This window comes from Crocodylus porosus, unplaced genomic scaffold, assembly GCF_001723895.1.
Source record: "Crocodylus porosus isolate Cpor-Errol unplaced genomic scaffold, CroPor_comp1, whole genome shotgun sequence".
In the NCBI taxonomy this organism is placed as follows: Eukaryota; Metazoa; Chordata; order Crocodylia; family Crocodylidae; genus Crocodylus; species Crocodylus porosus.
In genome coordinates, this window is record NW_017728915.1 from 23731861 (window position 1) to 23746501 (window position 14641).

Genomic DNA, 14641 nt, shown 5'->3' on the forward strand with positions numbered 1-14641 from the left:
TTTTTTTTTTTTTAAAGAGCAAGTATCAGAAACACTCCTACTTGCTCTAGAAACACCTTTTAAGTGTCACCTTTTTCAAGTTCTGTGTGGTACTTTCTTATGAATCTTAGGGAAAAAATGAAGATACAAAACCCTAAGATTTGAGCCAAATATTTTCTAAAAGGAAAATGAAATTGTCATAAATATTTGTAAAACGTACTATCAAAAATGTATTTTTCCTCAGTAAAGTTTTTAGCAAGTCATAAGTTACTGCTGAAATCTTAAAGATATAAAACAAACTTGCAGGCAGTCAAACTAAATTTTATAGGGACAAGTGAAACAGTGTTTTCAGGAATATGTTTTAGAAATTAACTGTTTCTGAACTATCCTCCGATGGAAAGGATGCCAAAGTAGAAATGGATTTATAAATTGTTTTTAAAATGTTCAGTAAAAATATGCTTAATAAAATATATTTGGTACATTAAAATAATTATTTAGTCAATTCCTAGAAAAATACAACACCATTTTTTTATTTTATTTCATTAATATAAATTCCGAAAGCAAAAATGGTTGATTTTATTTTTGGAACATTTTTATTAAGCCCATTTGATAGTTATATTACATAATTGAATTGTGTATGGTTCTACTGTAAACCAGAATTTAAATGCAAAGCAGTTTGCATAATTAAGGATTTTTTTATACAGAAGCATACAAAATAATTATCTGCTAAATCCCCAAACCTACAAATAGGTAACATTTCTGAAGAAAACCATTCTTATTTTCTACTGCATTTCACTTAAAAGTACATAACTTTAGAATCAATGTAGTAAAAACCTACGTGCTTGATGCCTTGTTATTTTAGTGGTAATGAACCACTGAATTTTGAAGTAATGATGACACCAAATGTTTATGTTTAAAATTTTGAAAGATTAATTTAAATTCCACATATTTTTGTCTTTGGGTGTGGGGGGGAGGGTGGAGGAGCGAGGACTCTAAATTAAAAAATAATTAAAGTTGTACCACATACAGCAGAAATGTAAGGAGTTATTTTGCTTGCTCTAAAGCAACCTACAACTAGGCCAAACTGTTTACCATTAGGGTAAAACGCATTCTCTGGTGCAAAGCCTGAATAAAATGGCTTCATAAAAAGGGGTTCCAAAGAAGATTAAATAATTGGCTCTGTGGATGCAGGGAGAGCAGTGGATGTGATGCACCTTGACTTTAGCAAGGCTTTTGATACCATCTCCTACAACATTCTTGCAAGCAAGCTAAGTAACTATGGGTTGGATGAGTGGACTGTAAGGTGGACAGAAAACTGCCTGGATCATCAGGCTCAAAAGGTAGTAATCAGTGGCTTGATATCTAGCTGGTATCAAGTGCAGTGCCCCAGGATTTGGTCCTGGGGCCAGTTTTGTTCAATATTTTCTTCAGTGACCTGGAAGATGGGATGGATTGGACCCTCATTAAGCCTGCAAATGACACCAAGTAGCAGATATGCAGAAGGATGTAGTAGATATGCAGGGAGGATAGAGCTAGGATTCAGAGAGACCTTGACAAATTGGAGGATTTGGGCTAAAAGAAATCTCATAAGGTTGGATAAGGACAAGTGCAAAGTCCTGCACTTAAGATGGAACAATCCCATGCACTGGCATAGGCTGGTGACCAACTAACTAAGCAACAGCTCTCCAGAAAAGGACCTGGGCTTTACAGTGGACAGTAAGCTGGATATGAGTCAACAGTGTGCCCTTGTTGCCAAGAATGGTAACGGCATACCGGGCTGCATTAGTAGGAGCACTGCCAGCAGATTGAGGGGGAGAGTGCAAGGAAGGAGCCTGGGGAAAAGTGGCCCCTTGCCTGCCCCATGGCTGGTGCTCCACACTGCAGACACCCGCAGGACACATGGAGCTGCCTGTGCCTGCTCCAAACAGCCCCGCAGGCTGCGAGCGGCTGCAGCAGGGAGAGCTGGCCATGGGGCAGGGGAGGGGCCGCTCCCCGTGTTCAGCTTTTCCTTGGGTTCCTTCCTGGCATGGAGGAAAGCAGCCCCTCCCCTGCAGCCGGCGCTCCCTGCTGCAGCCACTTGCAGCCCATGCATGGCTGGCCGGAGCAAGCACAGGCAGCCTCATGTGGGATGCAAGCGGCTGCAGTGCAGGGAACTGGCCATGGGGCAGGTGAGGGGCTGCTTTTCCCCCACCCCCCTGCGCTTGGCACCACCTTGTAACCCAGCCCCACTGCCAGCCTGAGCCCCGTGCCAGCTCTGGGCCCACCCAGTAGGGCTCCTCGTGGCAACAACAGCCGTTGGCCCCCCCCCCACTTGCTGTGCTGGGCAGTGTTTGCCACCACTGTTTGTGGGCTGTCCAGCGCGCGAGCACCGGGCAGCCAGCAGCAGCCAACACTGCCTGGTGTGGCAAGCAAGGGGGCTGCAGCTGCTGCTGATACTGACAGGTGAGCCTGGAGCTGATGCAGAGCCCAGACCGGCAGTGGGGCCGGGTTACAAGCTGGTGCTGAGCGCAGGGAAAAGCTGCCCCTTGCTCGCCCCATGGTCAGTGCCCCGTGCTGTAGCTGCTTGCAGCCCATGTAGGGCTGCCTGTGCCTGCTTCAGACAGCCCCGTGTGGGCTGTGAGCAGCTGCAGCAGGGAGCACCAGCCATGGGGCGGGCAAGGGGCAGCTTTTCCCTGTGCTCAGCACCAGCTACTTCCCTGCTGGCAAGCAGGGGGTTGGGGCTGTACGCTGCCCTCTGCCTGTACCGCAGGGCTGGGGGGCACTGGGTATGAGTGGGTGAGGGAGCCAGCAGGAGCACAAGGCCCGCACCAGTGGCCCGGGGCCAGCATCGGCAGGGCCCAGAGCAGGGTGGCAGGAGCGCAGGGTCCCAGCCAGCAGGGGCTCTATGGAGCCGGGCCAGCTCCCCCCTCTCCCTGCTGGTGCAGCCCAGCCTTGCACCACAGACCCCTGCCAGCCTGTGCCCTGCTTTGGGCCCCACCAGTGCTGGTCCTGGGAGATAAGTCCCAAAACACTGGGACATTGGTCCCAAGATGGTGACCGGGGGAAGGGCACCTGTCAAGAGGCGGGGCTACCCATGTGGCCCTCAACAGCCTGCCAAAAGTGGGTAAGTGGCCCTCTGCCCAAAATATATAATTGCCCGCTCCTGTGCTATATGTATTCACTCAAGAACCATCATTCTTTTTCATCCTTCCCCTTTCCCTCAAATAACTTTTGTAATTCGATGGAAGGAGCCCCACAGACAGCCTCCTCGCAACCTCTTCATCCATTATGCAGGCTTGATCCTGCAGGGCTAAGGGACATGAGTCTGCCAAAAACTGAACTTCATGAATTTATCATATTTTTAAAAAATGTACAAGTGTGGTGGTTGTTATGGACACATTCCCTACTCATGTAACTGCTGCCGTTTCCTAACTAACTCTCAGTAAATTTTCTCCTTAATTTTAGGACTAGATGTCTCTTACAATCTAGTTTCTATTTCTTATGGTCTTTTCTGTCAATACAATAATCCACCATGGCAAAAACCCAAAGAAACATGCTCTTTTCCAAGGTAAGAGGCAATGTTACAACACAAATAATCAGCAATGGTCACTATGAAGTGTCACACAAGCCTCTCTGTAAAAGAAGTGCGTTTATTCATTACTTTTATTTATAATTTTAAATGTTCAGTCCTGGACTGGAGACAATCGCTGCCTCAAAAAACCTACTTATCACAGGTTGTTCTTATACCTCAGAAAACATGGCACAGTTGCTCAAGATTTTGGTTTCCTGGACTAGTTATTAGCTTAAGATGTTTGGCTCTTGAGAAATACCTATCATTGCTTTTCAGTGATCCCATGAACAATGTTAAGGCTCCCACTGTATTCACCATACAAATACAGAGCAGCATAGCTTCAGGCTACATGCTTCTATCAAGAAGTTCAGTGCTCATACAACTAACACACGTGAATCGCAAGCAAAGAGTCCTCCTGCCTTCCCATACCCTTTGTACTTGGTTGTCTTGAATTGTTGTCTTCCCCACTTGCAAAAATAGAGGATGTGATATGGCCCTGAGTGAGAAGTTGTGCTGCTTGTGGCAACTAAAAACTACTGCAACCAAAAATATATGTACAAACATTATTATAAATGTGCTCAGATCAAAACATATGTTTATTTTTTGTCATTATATGTGCAATAATTGGACTCTCCAAAAAATATGCAAGTTGTTTTTCTTTCCCTATATTAGGTATTGTGAATACATTTTGTCCAAGCCTCTATTTAGTAGGTTAGTTTATCTGACGTGAAATTGGGATGTGAAAAAAATGTACCATTCTCATAACAAAGACATAAAAATCACAATTCTAGTTATACTATAATTAAGATTGCAAAATATGTTGCCATAAGGTTTTCTGAAGTTACTTCTGACTGGTTAAGTCATGCTTAAATGTTTGTTTGTTTACAATCTATTTTTAAGAAAGTACATAAGTTTTAATTTTTACTGCTTTTTAGATTTATTTGTTGTTTTTCTTCTTTGTTATAATTACAGCTCTCATTCTGATTTTTCCAAATGTTCTTTAACAGTTGAGGGTCTTTATTTCTTCAGGCTATTCTTGTATTTTGGATTCAACTGTCTTTTAGAAATAAGTTGACAGTATATTTGCACCTAAATTACTGGCTTATTTTTGTAAAATGTTTAATGCCTTCACATAAGAGTCGCATAACATGACATAAAATACAGTTAAGTAAATGGAAATTTGCTGCTATTTAAGAAGATTACTAGTTGGCATCGTTTAAAGCAGCAAAGCCAACCTTTTTGGCAGGCATGCCATAAGTTAAGCTCCCTGTCTCCATAAGTGCTACTCTGATCCCTGCCCCCCAGAAGCATAGTCTGCACCATGGCGCACCAGTCTCTGGCTACCCAGAGCAAAGCAGTTGGCAGGACGCTGCCTAAAGAAGAGGGCGGCTGATGTGAAAAAAAACCCAAAGATCTAAAGCTGTTAATTTGGCAGCAGTTGCAAGGCCAACGAAGTCTTAACCTGGCTCTTGGAAGCAACACTTCCTCTTGCAGAAGCATCCTGCTGCTACTCCACATAGGCCAGAGGCTTGAGTGTCCTTGCCTCCATTTTGGCATGCCCTTTACTGAGCATCCGGGGCTTGCAGCAGGTGCCTGTGGCACACGAGCTGCAGGTTGGCCCATCCCTGTTTTGCTTTCTCTGGGGCTGAAAATTAAAAAAAATAAGTAAGTAAAAGCATTTCTTGTAAATGGTTTAAAGCCGTCTGGGAAAACACTGCTGTGCAATTACTGTGTATGCATTGTTAGCAAGGAAGTCCAGAGCTGGTTTCTGTCCTTTATCAACTGCATTGGCTTTGTTATGTTATGGCCACAGCTGTAACAGGAGTAAGACAGCCTCCATGGAGGCACCTAGCAAGGCTGCATCTAAAGATACTTTCAGTGATGGATTTGCCACGTGCCCAGCAACAGCTTCAGGTCTCACGCTTCCCATGGGACAGAGCAAGCAGGGCCCTGCCTTCCTCACAGGGTGCTGCCTTAAGTTTAGTAGCTCAGTACCAGCTGGTGCCTCCATGCCCAGGGATGGAGCAGCACTGGCATCTTCAGGGCCTCCTGAGGTGGTGCCTTCAGAGCCCATGGCACTGACAGGGTGACCTGCACCTACTGGCAACTATACACCAAAGGTGCCTACAAGGTATCACTGGGGTCCCCTGAAGCAGCCTGCTTTCCCTGTTTCCACCCCCCTCCACAATTGGCAGTCCCTGCAGTAGTTGTTGAGAGCCAGACAATGGGGAGAGGGAAGGGGGGTCTTACTGGTCCTGAGGAAGCCAAGACCTGAGTGCTGCACACAGCTCCTGCCAGGCAGCAAGGGCTCTTCCACTCCCCTCTCCACCCCTCCAGCTGGGCAGTACAGATTTTCCCTGAGCTTGCGCCTGCACAGGACTATTTCTGCCTAGCCGCACCAGCTGAGTTCACTGCCAAGCAGGTGGGGGGGGGATGAACCCTGCTGTTCAAGCTCCAGGTGGGAACTGTTCAGGGTGAGAGAGCCACAACACTCCTCTCCAGCTCCTGGCCCCAATCTGCCCCTTCACTCAGCCCTGCTCTCAATCCTCACATGCCACTCATAGTGACTGCATAGGCCACAAATGGCAAGCAAGCCTTGGGTTGGCTATCCCTGTTTTAAGGGATACATCTGTTAAGCACAGAAGCATGCAAACAGGGAAAAAATTGAGGCAAATGATTTTGTAGCTCTACTGGAAGAATTTTAGAATTACCTACCATGCATGATTCTTCATCTATCCAAATGGTTCTTGGGACACAGTATAAATACCAGTCATTTTAACAAGTGTGTCTTTCTTTGCAACTTATTTATTATATTATAATGTGTTGTTCTTGAAGAAACCGTCTCATCCCTGTTCTACTTAATTGTAAACTCTTCACTGTTGAAAGGCTGACATGAAAAAGTACAAATAGAGAGGAATTGGCTCTGTTATCTTTAGCACTTGATAGCAGTTAGTGCATCTACTCAGATTTCCTTTATAGCAAGTTACTGAGTTTCCCCTTCTTTTTTTTTTAATGTACAAGCTCCCTGTTTAAAACAACTCCTTAGTAGTAAGAAACCCTTAAATATAGGAAGGTGACTGTAAACCTACAATAATAACTAGTGGTATTTAGAGGTAAGACTAGTCACAAATGACTTTTTAAAAATACACTGGATTTCAGATTCACTGTCTCTTTATAAGGAATGAATTTCACACACATGATAAAATTAGTTAACACACACTGCTGGCAACTGCTGGTTTTGGGAGACTCATTTTTTTCATTGTCCTTCAAAGATTTTTTTTTTAATTTAAATTAAACTTCCAAATGTTATTAAAATCTAATAATTCCTGGCTGTATAATATCGTTTAGTAATGGCTTCCTTTCATCGTGAGGTCAATAATTAACACAGTTTTTAATAGTCTGCTAGATACGAACAGTTATTTTCTACTTATCTGAACTGGGTAGATGCTGACTAGGTACTGAGAGGTATGTACAAATTCTATTTATAAGCAAAATTATGGACGTGATTCTTCTATAGATTTGTTTTATTCTTACAGTTTTATATGTTTCTCAAATACAGATTTTGTTATATAGTCATTAAGGTTGTTTTGAATGTCCTGGAATTAATTCACTCAAGGATCCTGTAGATCAGGGGTTTCAACCTTTTTTAAGAACTGTACCCTTTCTGGTGGTGGTGGTGGACAGCAGGGACAGGGTGCGGAGGTGGGCGGTGGCTGCTGCATGAGCACTTCTCCTCTCTGCCCCGCATCCAGCTGGCCAAGTGGTGCTTGTGCAGCTCGCAGAGGGGCACTGCAGCCCTCGCCTTCCCCCTTCCCTGGCCCTGCTCCTGGGATGTGGCAGCACAGGGTGGTGGGTGCTGGCGCTCCATCCCCGCCTGCCTGCATATACCCCCTAGGACTGTTCCACATACCCTCAGTTGACAACCCCTGCTGCAGATTAAAAACTAAATTTCTGCTTCCTTTACATTAGCCATTTTCTATGTTTGATAACTTTATAATAATATAATAGCTTAAACTAAGTATTTATTCTGCTCCAAAGATCTGAATTTTATGGAAGCCCTTCAAGGCTGTATTAAAGGAACAGGTTACTGTATTTAAAGTTTACAGACCTCATTAAATTAAACAGCTCGGTTAAAACTTAAAATGTAATGTGTTGCTGTTTTTTTCCCCTTACATATAGTACACAATAATCTCACAGACTAGATCTGCATAATCTGCTGAATATGTATATACATTTCAGAAACCCAACTGATCTCTGACAAAACCCACCTTTTATCCTGCAGTGTACGCTGTAAAATTTATAGTGTTCCGTATTTTCAGTTTTTGTTTTCCAAACAAAAACTGGGTTGAAATCAGAATAAAAGGAAGAAAAGAAAGGGGGGAAAAAAACCCCTGTTTAAATCGGGGAAAATAATATGTTCCCATGGCAGTGAAGAAGCAAGGCTGGGACTAGGGAAGGGGTGGGGGGAGGGGTATGATGCAGCCAGTCAGCTGCTTCCAGGGTTGCAGCATGGAGCAAAGCGGGGGGAACTGTCAGTGGGTGCAGGACAGGGGACACTGCTCTTGCTGCTATGTGTACCCCAGGAGGGCTGCAGGCTGGGGGGCTGAGCCAGGCTATTCTCAGGGGACACGTACACCCAGATCTGTGCACAGGACAAAAGAAGGCTGCTGCTGCGGCTGGTGACAGCACTGGACTCTTTTCAGTGCTCAGGGTGGGCAGCATCCTGCTCTCATCCAGTGCACAGGTCCGGGGGCATGCACCCCTTGGGAAGAGCCCAGTGCAGCCCCCCAGCCTACATATAGCAGCAAGAGCTACGACCCCGCGCCCTGCACCCACTGACTTACAGCTCCCTCCACAGTTGGTGTCAGCTTTTGCCAGGGCCGCTGAAGCGGGGGGGGGGGAACGACCCGGTCCAAACCTCAGCACAAGCACTGGCACCTCCCGCCCTGCCCAGGGTCAGAGCTGGGAGCCTCACACCCCTGGGCAGTGGCTCCAACCCTGTGGGCCCATGTGGAATGGTCGGGTGCCGTGCCCACCGCAGGTAGCAGGGTCAGGTTCTCCTACCTGCCCTCTCAGTGGGGCTCTCAGATCCCAGTACCTGGGGCCGCCAGGGTGCAGCTGGGATCTACCTGCCCTAGGAGCTATTCCCACAGCCCCTCCCAACCTGCTTGGGGTCAGAGCGGGGAGAGCCCTGCACCCCTGGGCAGGAGCTGCAGCCACCCCTCCACCCCCCTCTTCACCACGTCCAGCCAGAAACCTGTGCCTCAGATAATTGGCACTTTTAACTTACTGGCACCCCCTGCCATTCCCCACTCATGCTGGTTAACAGGGATTTTACTGTACCAGGTAAAACTGAATGAACTGAAAAACAGGTGTAAATCAGTAAAAACCAAGTAACTTCAATAAAAGAGTCAGGTTCATCGGTGAAATTTGGTAAAAACTGAAAACAAGGAACACTGAAAATTTAGTAAGGATCAGTGATTTTGAATTCACAATTACTCAAGTTCAATTTCAAAAAGTACTGAAATTCTCTGTGCAATTACTATAGTTCTTATGTGCTCCATCACCGACGGCTAATCAAAACTCAGATACAACCACATGCATAGCATTGAGTGTAACTTTATCTTAGAAAATCACTGTGGCCTAAATCTGCTTCCTGAGTCTTGGACATGCAAAGAACTAAACATTTTGCCGTTAGTTTATGGTCAACTTCCCTGTTTAAGTTGCAAACAGTTATGATTTTATTACTGCTAGTGACTGTGGTGACTGAAAGGTTTAATAAATCACCCAAGCATAGAGCACAGATTTGAAATAATTTAAAGAAAAATATTAATGAAATTGCTGCCAAGATTTTTACTAGCAGTTCTTACGCATTTACATTTTCATTAAAAATCATGATTTTTGACATTATTCCATTCTTTCTTACTCTAACAAAAAGTGATCTGTGCAAAGTCTGAAACCTTTTTAAATGCTATTTAGTAATATGTAAAAACCCCAGTTGCTCAAAATATTTAAAAGGTATGAGCATACTGCATTCTGACATAGGTGTGAGCTATTGTAAATTAGGAAAAGCCTTCTGCCAAGATCATATAAAGGTAAACAAAATTAGACTGACTGCCAGTGTAATCCCAGGTTCCTTCCATTTAATCAAATATTTAAGTTAAGGTTACACAGGAAACAAGGCAAACACGCTTAAGAAATGGAAAGGGTAAGTTTGTCCCACCTTGAGCTAATTTGATGTTAGAGACTTGTGATGTTTGTCACACTTGTAATAGCTCTAAAAAAATGTAAATGATACAGATGCGGTACTGTGTGGCTTTTTACATTGTCAGACAGATTATTAAAGTAGCTGTTCTGTCATCATATGAAAATATACAGATAGTTTAACAGCGTATAAAAACTGTACGTAACTTGTGTCTTTCCATCCAATTCAAAATAAAAGTGAATTTAACACAAAACAAAGCATGTTATTTTAAGGCAGTAATTAAGGTGTTCCATTTGCTATATAAATGTTTCCAAAAGCAAAAGTTGAATTTTAGGTAGGTGCTACCAGTTTCAGTAATAGAGGTTATGGTAAATTGCTGATGCATTTGCAAACCAAGTAAAGCAGGCAAGTAATTTATGACCATCAATATCTGAACTACCTTTGAGTGATCAAGGCAGGAAGCAGAGCCTAAGGGAAGATTGTACTGAAATCAGCAGTGTTCTGCTAAAAAGTGAGATCATCCCTTAAGTAACACAGGGATAAAATATCACTGATATATGTGAGTAATAAAACAGATGCCTCCTTTGGTACTACTGCATGGATCGTAGCAACAATTCCTGTCAGATCCATGCAGGGGCAAGAACATGAGCGTACTTGGAAAGTAATAACTTGCTGGATTAGAAAAAATAAGCCATAAAAATACCTTTTTCTGAATTTTATACTAACTTGTCCAGACAGGTTGCAAGAGAAAGTTGTCTTGAGCATTCTTAGACAGAATGTAACAGGGTTCACAGCTTGTGAAAGCATGGGGAAACCAGGAGACTGGTACAGCTATTTGTTTCTAGCATCTGCCTAACACCACAGGGTAGTGCAAAAACTAGTTACTGAAAGATAGAATTGGACAGAGATTTGCTACTGGTAAGTTGTCCTGTAGATGATTCTTACAGTAGATGAAAACTAAAGTGAGGCAGTTTACCTCTTCTTATATTGAGTGACCAATGCAGATAAGGCCCTACCCATTTGGCTAACCTTTGGACATGCTCTAGGTCAGTGTTTCCCAACCAGTGTGCTGCAATACAAAAGTGTGCCATAAGAAATGAACAGGTGTGCCATGGAATTTTGCCACAGCAATGAGCTACAACAGGTATGAGGATGGGGAATGCCTTAACAGGTGTGCCATGGAAAAAAAGTATTAATGTAAGTGTGCCTGGGGCTGGAAAAAGTTGGGAAACACTGGTCTAGTTACCTGAAATTGAGATCCAGGTTGCTGAAACTCCAGCCGTCACATCTGGACAGCAGTAATGCCTCAAACATTTGCATCTCAGTTCTCCCACATTTAAGTTTAATATGACTTCAAGTTCAAGTACACATCTCACCACTGGTTAAACACTTGTGAAAAGATGAAATTTTAAAATATCCTATAGAGATTAAATATAAATCAAATCTCCATGTTTTTATCATTTTGTAGTTCCTGCAGATCACCAGACCACAAAGAGTTAGTACAGTGTATGCATACAATAGCATAGGACAGTTTTAGAATATTTTTATGAAAAATATACTAGCATGCCAGTTAATTTATAAAATGCACTCTGAAAAAGCCATAAAATGTTATTACAAAAATATACTGGCAAGAACTGGATAAAGTACTTACTTTTCAAAAACAAAAATAACCTGCACCAGATATATATGTTAAATACTTGACTTGTAAAGCCTGCTTACCTTAACTTTCTCTTCTAGTCTTCCTAAGCGTACATTTCCTTCTATTATTTTGTCAAGAACACCATGCTTCTCATTTTCCAAGCACTTGGTCTGAAAGCATAACAGATAAATGAATGTGCTTTCGTATTCTGATACTTTTAAGAAAAGGAGAAAAATTGCAACATTGACATAAAATGCTACTTTAGCATTGTGTTAATCTGTATTTTTTGTTATAAAAGACTAATCTGATAATGCATTTCTGCAGTCATATGGCAATAGGACACCAGTAAAGGGAGCAATGTTCTACAAAAACGTCAAATTGGCCAAAAGATAATTCTGTTGGGGCTTATCCTATTTTCTAATTTGCAAACTTCAAAGACTAAGCAAATTGCAAATATATGTCATTTTAATGACATTTGTGTGTGAAATAGCTGAGTATTATTTACAACCATTTTAGAAATTAGGGATAGGAGAGAGTATGTGGCTGGCCCAAAAAATCTCACACTGAACCACTAGCAAAACTGGGAACAAAAATCAACACTAATTCCCTGCTGAATCTGGGACTGCTGAGAAGTAAGTCATTCCCAATTGCTTCCACATACAGCAAATGCCAGCAATTAGGCAGCGTTTCCAGCTTACAGGACGCCTGAATACACATCAAGAAACGTGGCAGAGGCTGAGACTGGCATTCAGGCGCATGCTCAGTCTTTCTCCTTTCTGGGCTTTGGTGCATGTGAAACAGGAGGAAGCAAGCAAAGCTTACACAACTATGGTCTCAGGCTCAGAAGAGAGTCTAAAGATGTGGCCCAGTGTCCTGACAGTTCTCTGCTCAAGTCACGTAAGGCACTGACAGATGTAGGAAAAACAAACCGAAAAACCTGGGCAGTACTGAAAGAAGTAGCTTGTTAGTTTGACCCAGCTCTGCAGTGTCTGTATAGATCAAGCGATTCAGCAGGATTTTTTGGCACTTTTATCTAATAGCTAATTTAATCAGCTATTAGATAAAAGCACCATAAAAGCCCCACTGAAGCAACCGTGCAAGCTATACAGACATTGGGCAAGCCAGGTCCAACTAACGCAATGCCTCTTATGGGCATGCACTGGGCTCAGCATGGGGGGTGCACGGAGTTTAAAATAAAGCACCATTTTTTTTTTTGCAGGGGGGGTGTTGCCTGTAAGCAGATGGGGAATCCACCTTTAGCACCATTTGCATTAAATGCATTTAGCCTTGTAAATTCCTAATAAATTGTCTGGAAAATAAATTTCATCCTCTGAAAATAAACAAAAAATAAAAGTCAGATTTATGATTCGGCCATCTGGAAACAGTTCTAAAATGGACCAGCTCCATGGCAAACTAAATCCTCTATTCTAGCATTTCAGGCATGGTCAGGGTTCCAAAATAACTTACAAAATATTAAGGTCAGGTCCAAAGCCTGATCTCGGAGCCCATGAGAAATTCTTCAGAGTCCAGCAGCATTTTCCCATGCTAAGTATCAATTTTTATCTATCCTGACTGAAACCTCAGACAAGACCATAGGTATGGTCTCCTGCCTTAATTACTGCAATCTTTTCCTCTCAGAGAATAACTTCAAAGAGGAAGGAAGATAATCAACAAATAATGCTAATTAGAAGAGAACAAACAAACAAGATGTGAGTGTGTTTCTTAGTCACCCTGTTTTTCCGCCCCATCCCATTTGCATTTGCCTATTTCTGACTTGCTTTTGCATAGTGTCATGTTAAACTAGGACCGGATAATTCTCTAGGTCAGGGCTATCTTTTGTGTGAATTTTCTTGAATATTTTTGAGGACATGAGAAATAAGTATTAAGTATTCATCTACAAATACTGAAGATAAACATGGTCATTTGTACAGCTCATTTCATTTTTGGGGTTTTTTTAAATATGTTCCTTCAAACAAGTTAAGACTCTCTGAAATACAAAATACATCTTATTTTTCAAATACTTATTTTTAAGAAGCATCTTATATGACTAACCTCAAAATTTTCCTCCAAATTAGAAGTCAGACAACTGAAAATTAATTTAGAAATCTCAGAACCTTCTTTCTGTTTACAGCTGTTTGAATTAGGTACTATATACCGCCACCATTATAATATTTACATGTAGTATCCATAACAAACATAATGTTATGCTCAGTAAATGAAGGTTTGTAACCTATAATTGGAGTTGTTCAAGATGATCTACACATTTACACTCTTGAGTTCTTTGAACTGGTCCAAGCTGCATATTGGCACATTCCAACAGCTAGTCCAAGATAGGGAATGAAGAGAGGCTGTTTTTGAAGAAACTCTAATTTTTAAAAAAGATATTGGGCCAGATCCTTAGCTGGATCCATGGCTCCACTGAAGTCACTTTGTAGCAAATTGCTTTCAGCTGAATCCAAAAGCTGTTATGTCAAATTTAAAAACCTCCTGAAAAATACTGACTTATCAAAAATGTTAACATAATTTTAACTGTAATGGTATCAACAGTGCAAGCATAACTGAATTAAATTAAAATAATTGTAACAATGGCAGTAGGGCTTTCAGCATTGCGCCATGACTGAAAAAACCCTATGTGTTCAGTTCACTGACTTTAAAAGGATTACTTGCTTTCATGCTCTTACTTTACCCTGAGGGGAGTGTAAATGTCAGTGAACTAAGTTAGTAGCTCCTTGTAATGTAAAAGCCTCCTGTAATATTTCAGTCATTTAATATTTATGGAAACTACTGAAATAAATGAATAAGTAAGAATAATAAATGAGATGCAGAAAAACAGCAATCCACATTCTACTAATCTTTTTTTTTTTTTTTCCCTAGCACAGATCCTGGCACAGTGCCCTGTCAATTCAAAGGCTTTCCTGAACTCTACAAGGTACGTTAACTCCTATAACAGGGCAGAACTTGACTGAAAATCAGCCACTGTGTCTTGTAAAATGGTCAGTGATGGCTGGAAAACACACAAAACTGCTTCCTAGGATTCTGGATTATGTAATAAAGTAAAGCTCAGCCCTACCCCCCTACACCACCGCTGTGCCAGAACCTGGCACTGCTCAGCCTCAGTGGTCCCAGTTCCCAGACAGCACGCAGAGCGCTGCTGAGCCACACTGCACCTGTGCCATAGGGCAACTGCTCACAGGTGCTAGATGGGAGGCGGCGATCCCTGCTTCCCTGTGCTGTGTAGGGGGGGTCTGCCACGAGCCCTCCAAGGCCC

The 14641-nt window shown here is 42.5% G+C and overlaps 1 protein-coding gene across 4 annotated transcripts in view; it reads right to left on the reverse strand.

Annotated features, from left to right (window-relative positions):
• The window catches only part of CEP89 (centrosomal protein 89), a 104529-nt gene that overhangs the window by 28484 nt on the left and 61404 nt on the right, over positions 1 to 14641 (reverse strand). For all 4 annotated transcript variants that reach the window (XM_019535835.1, XM_019535836.1, XM_019535839.1 and 1 more), the window contains exon 17: positions 11454 to 11543. In XM_019535835.1, the coding sequence (XP_019391380.1) occupies positions 11454 to 11543 (90 nt within the window). The remainder of the gene's footprint in view (positions 1 to 11453; positions 11544 to 14641) is intronic.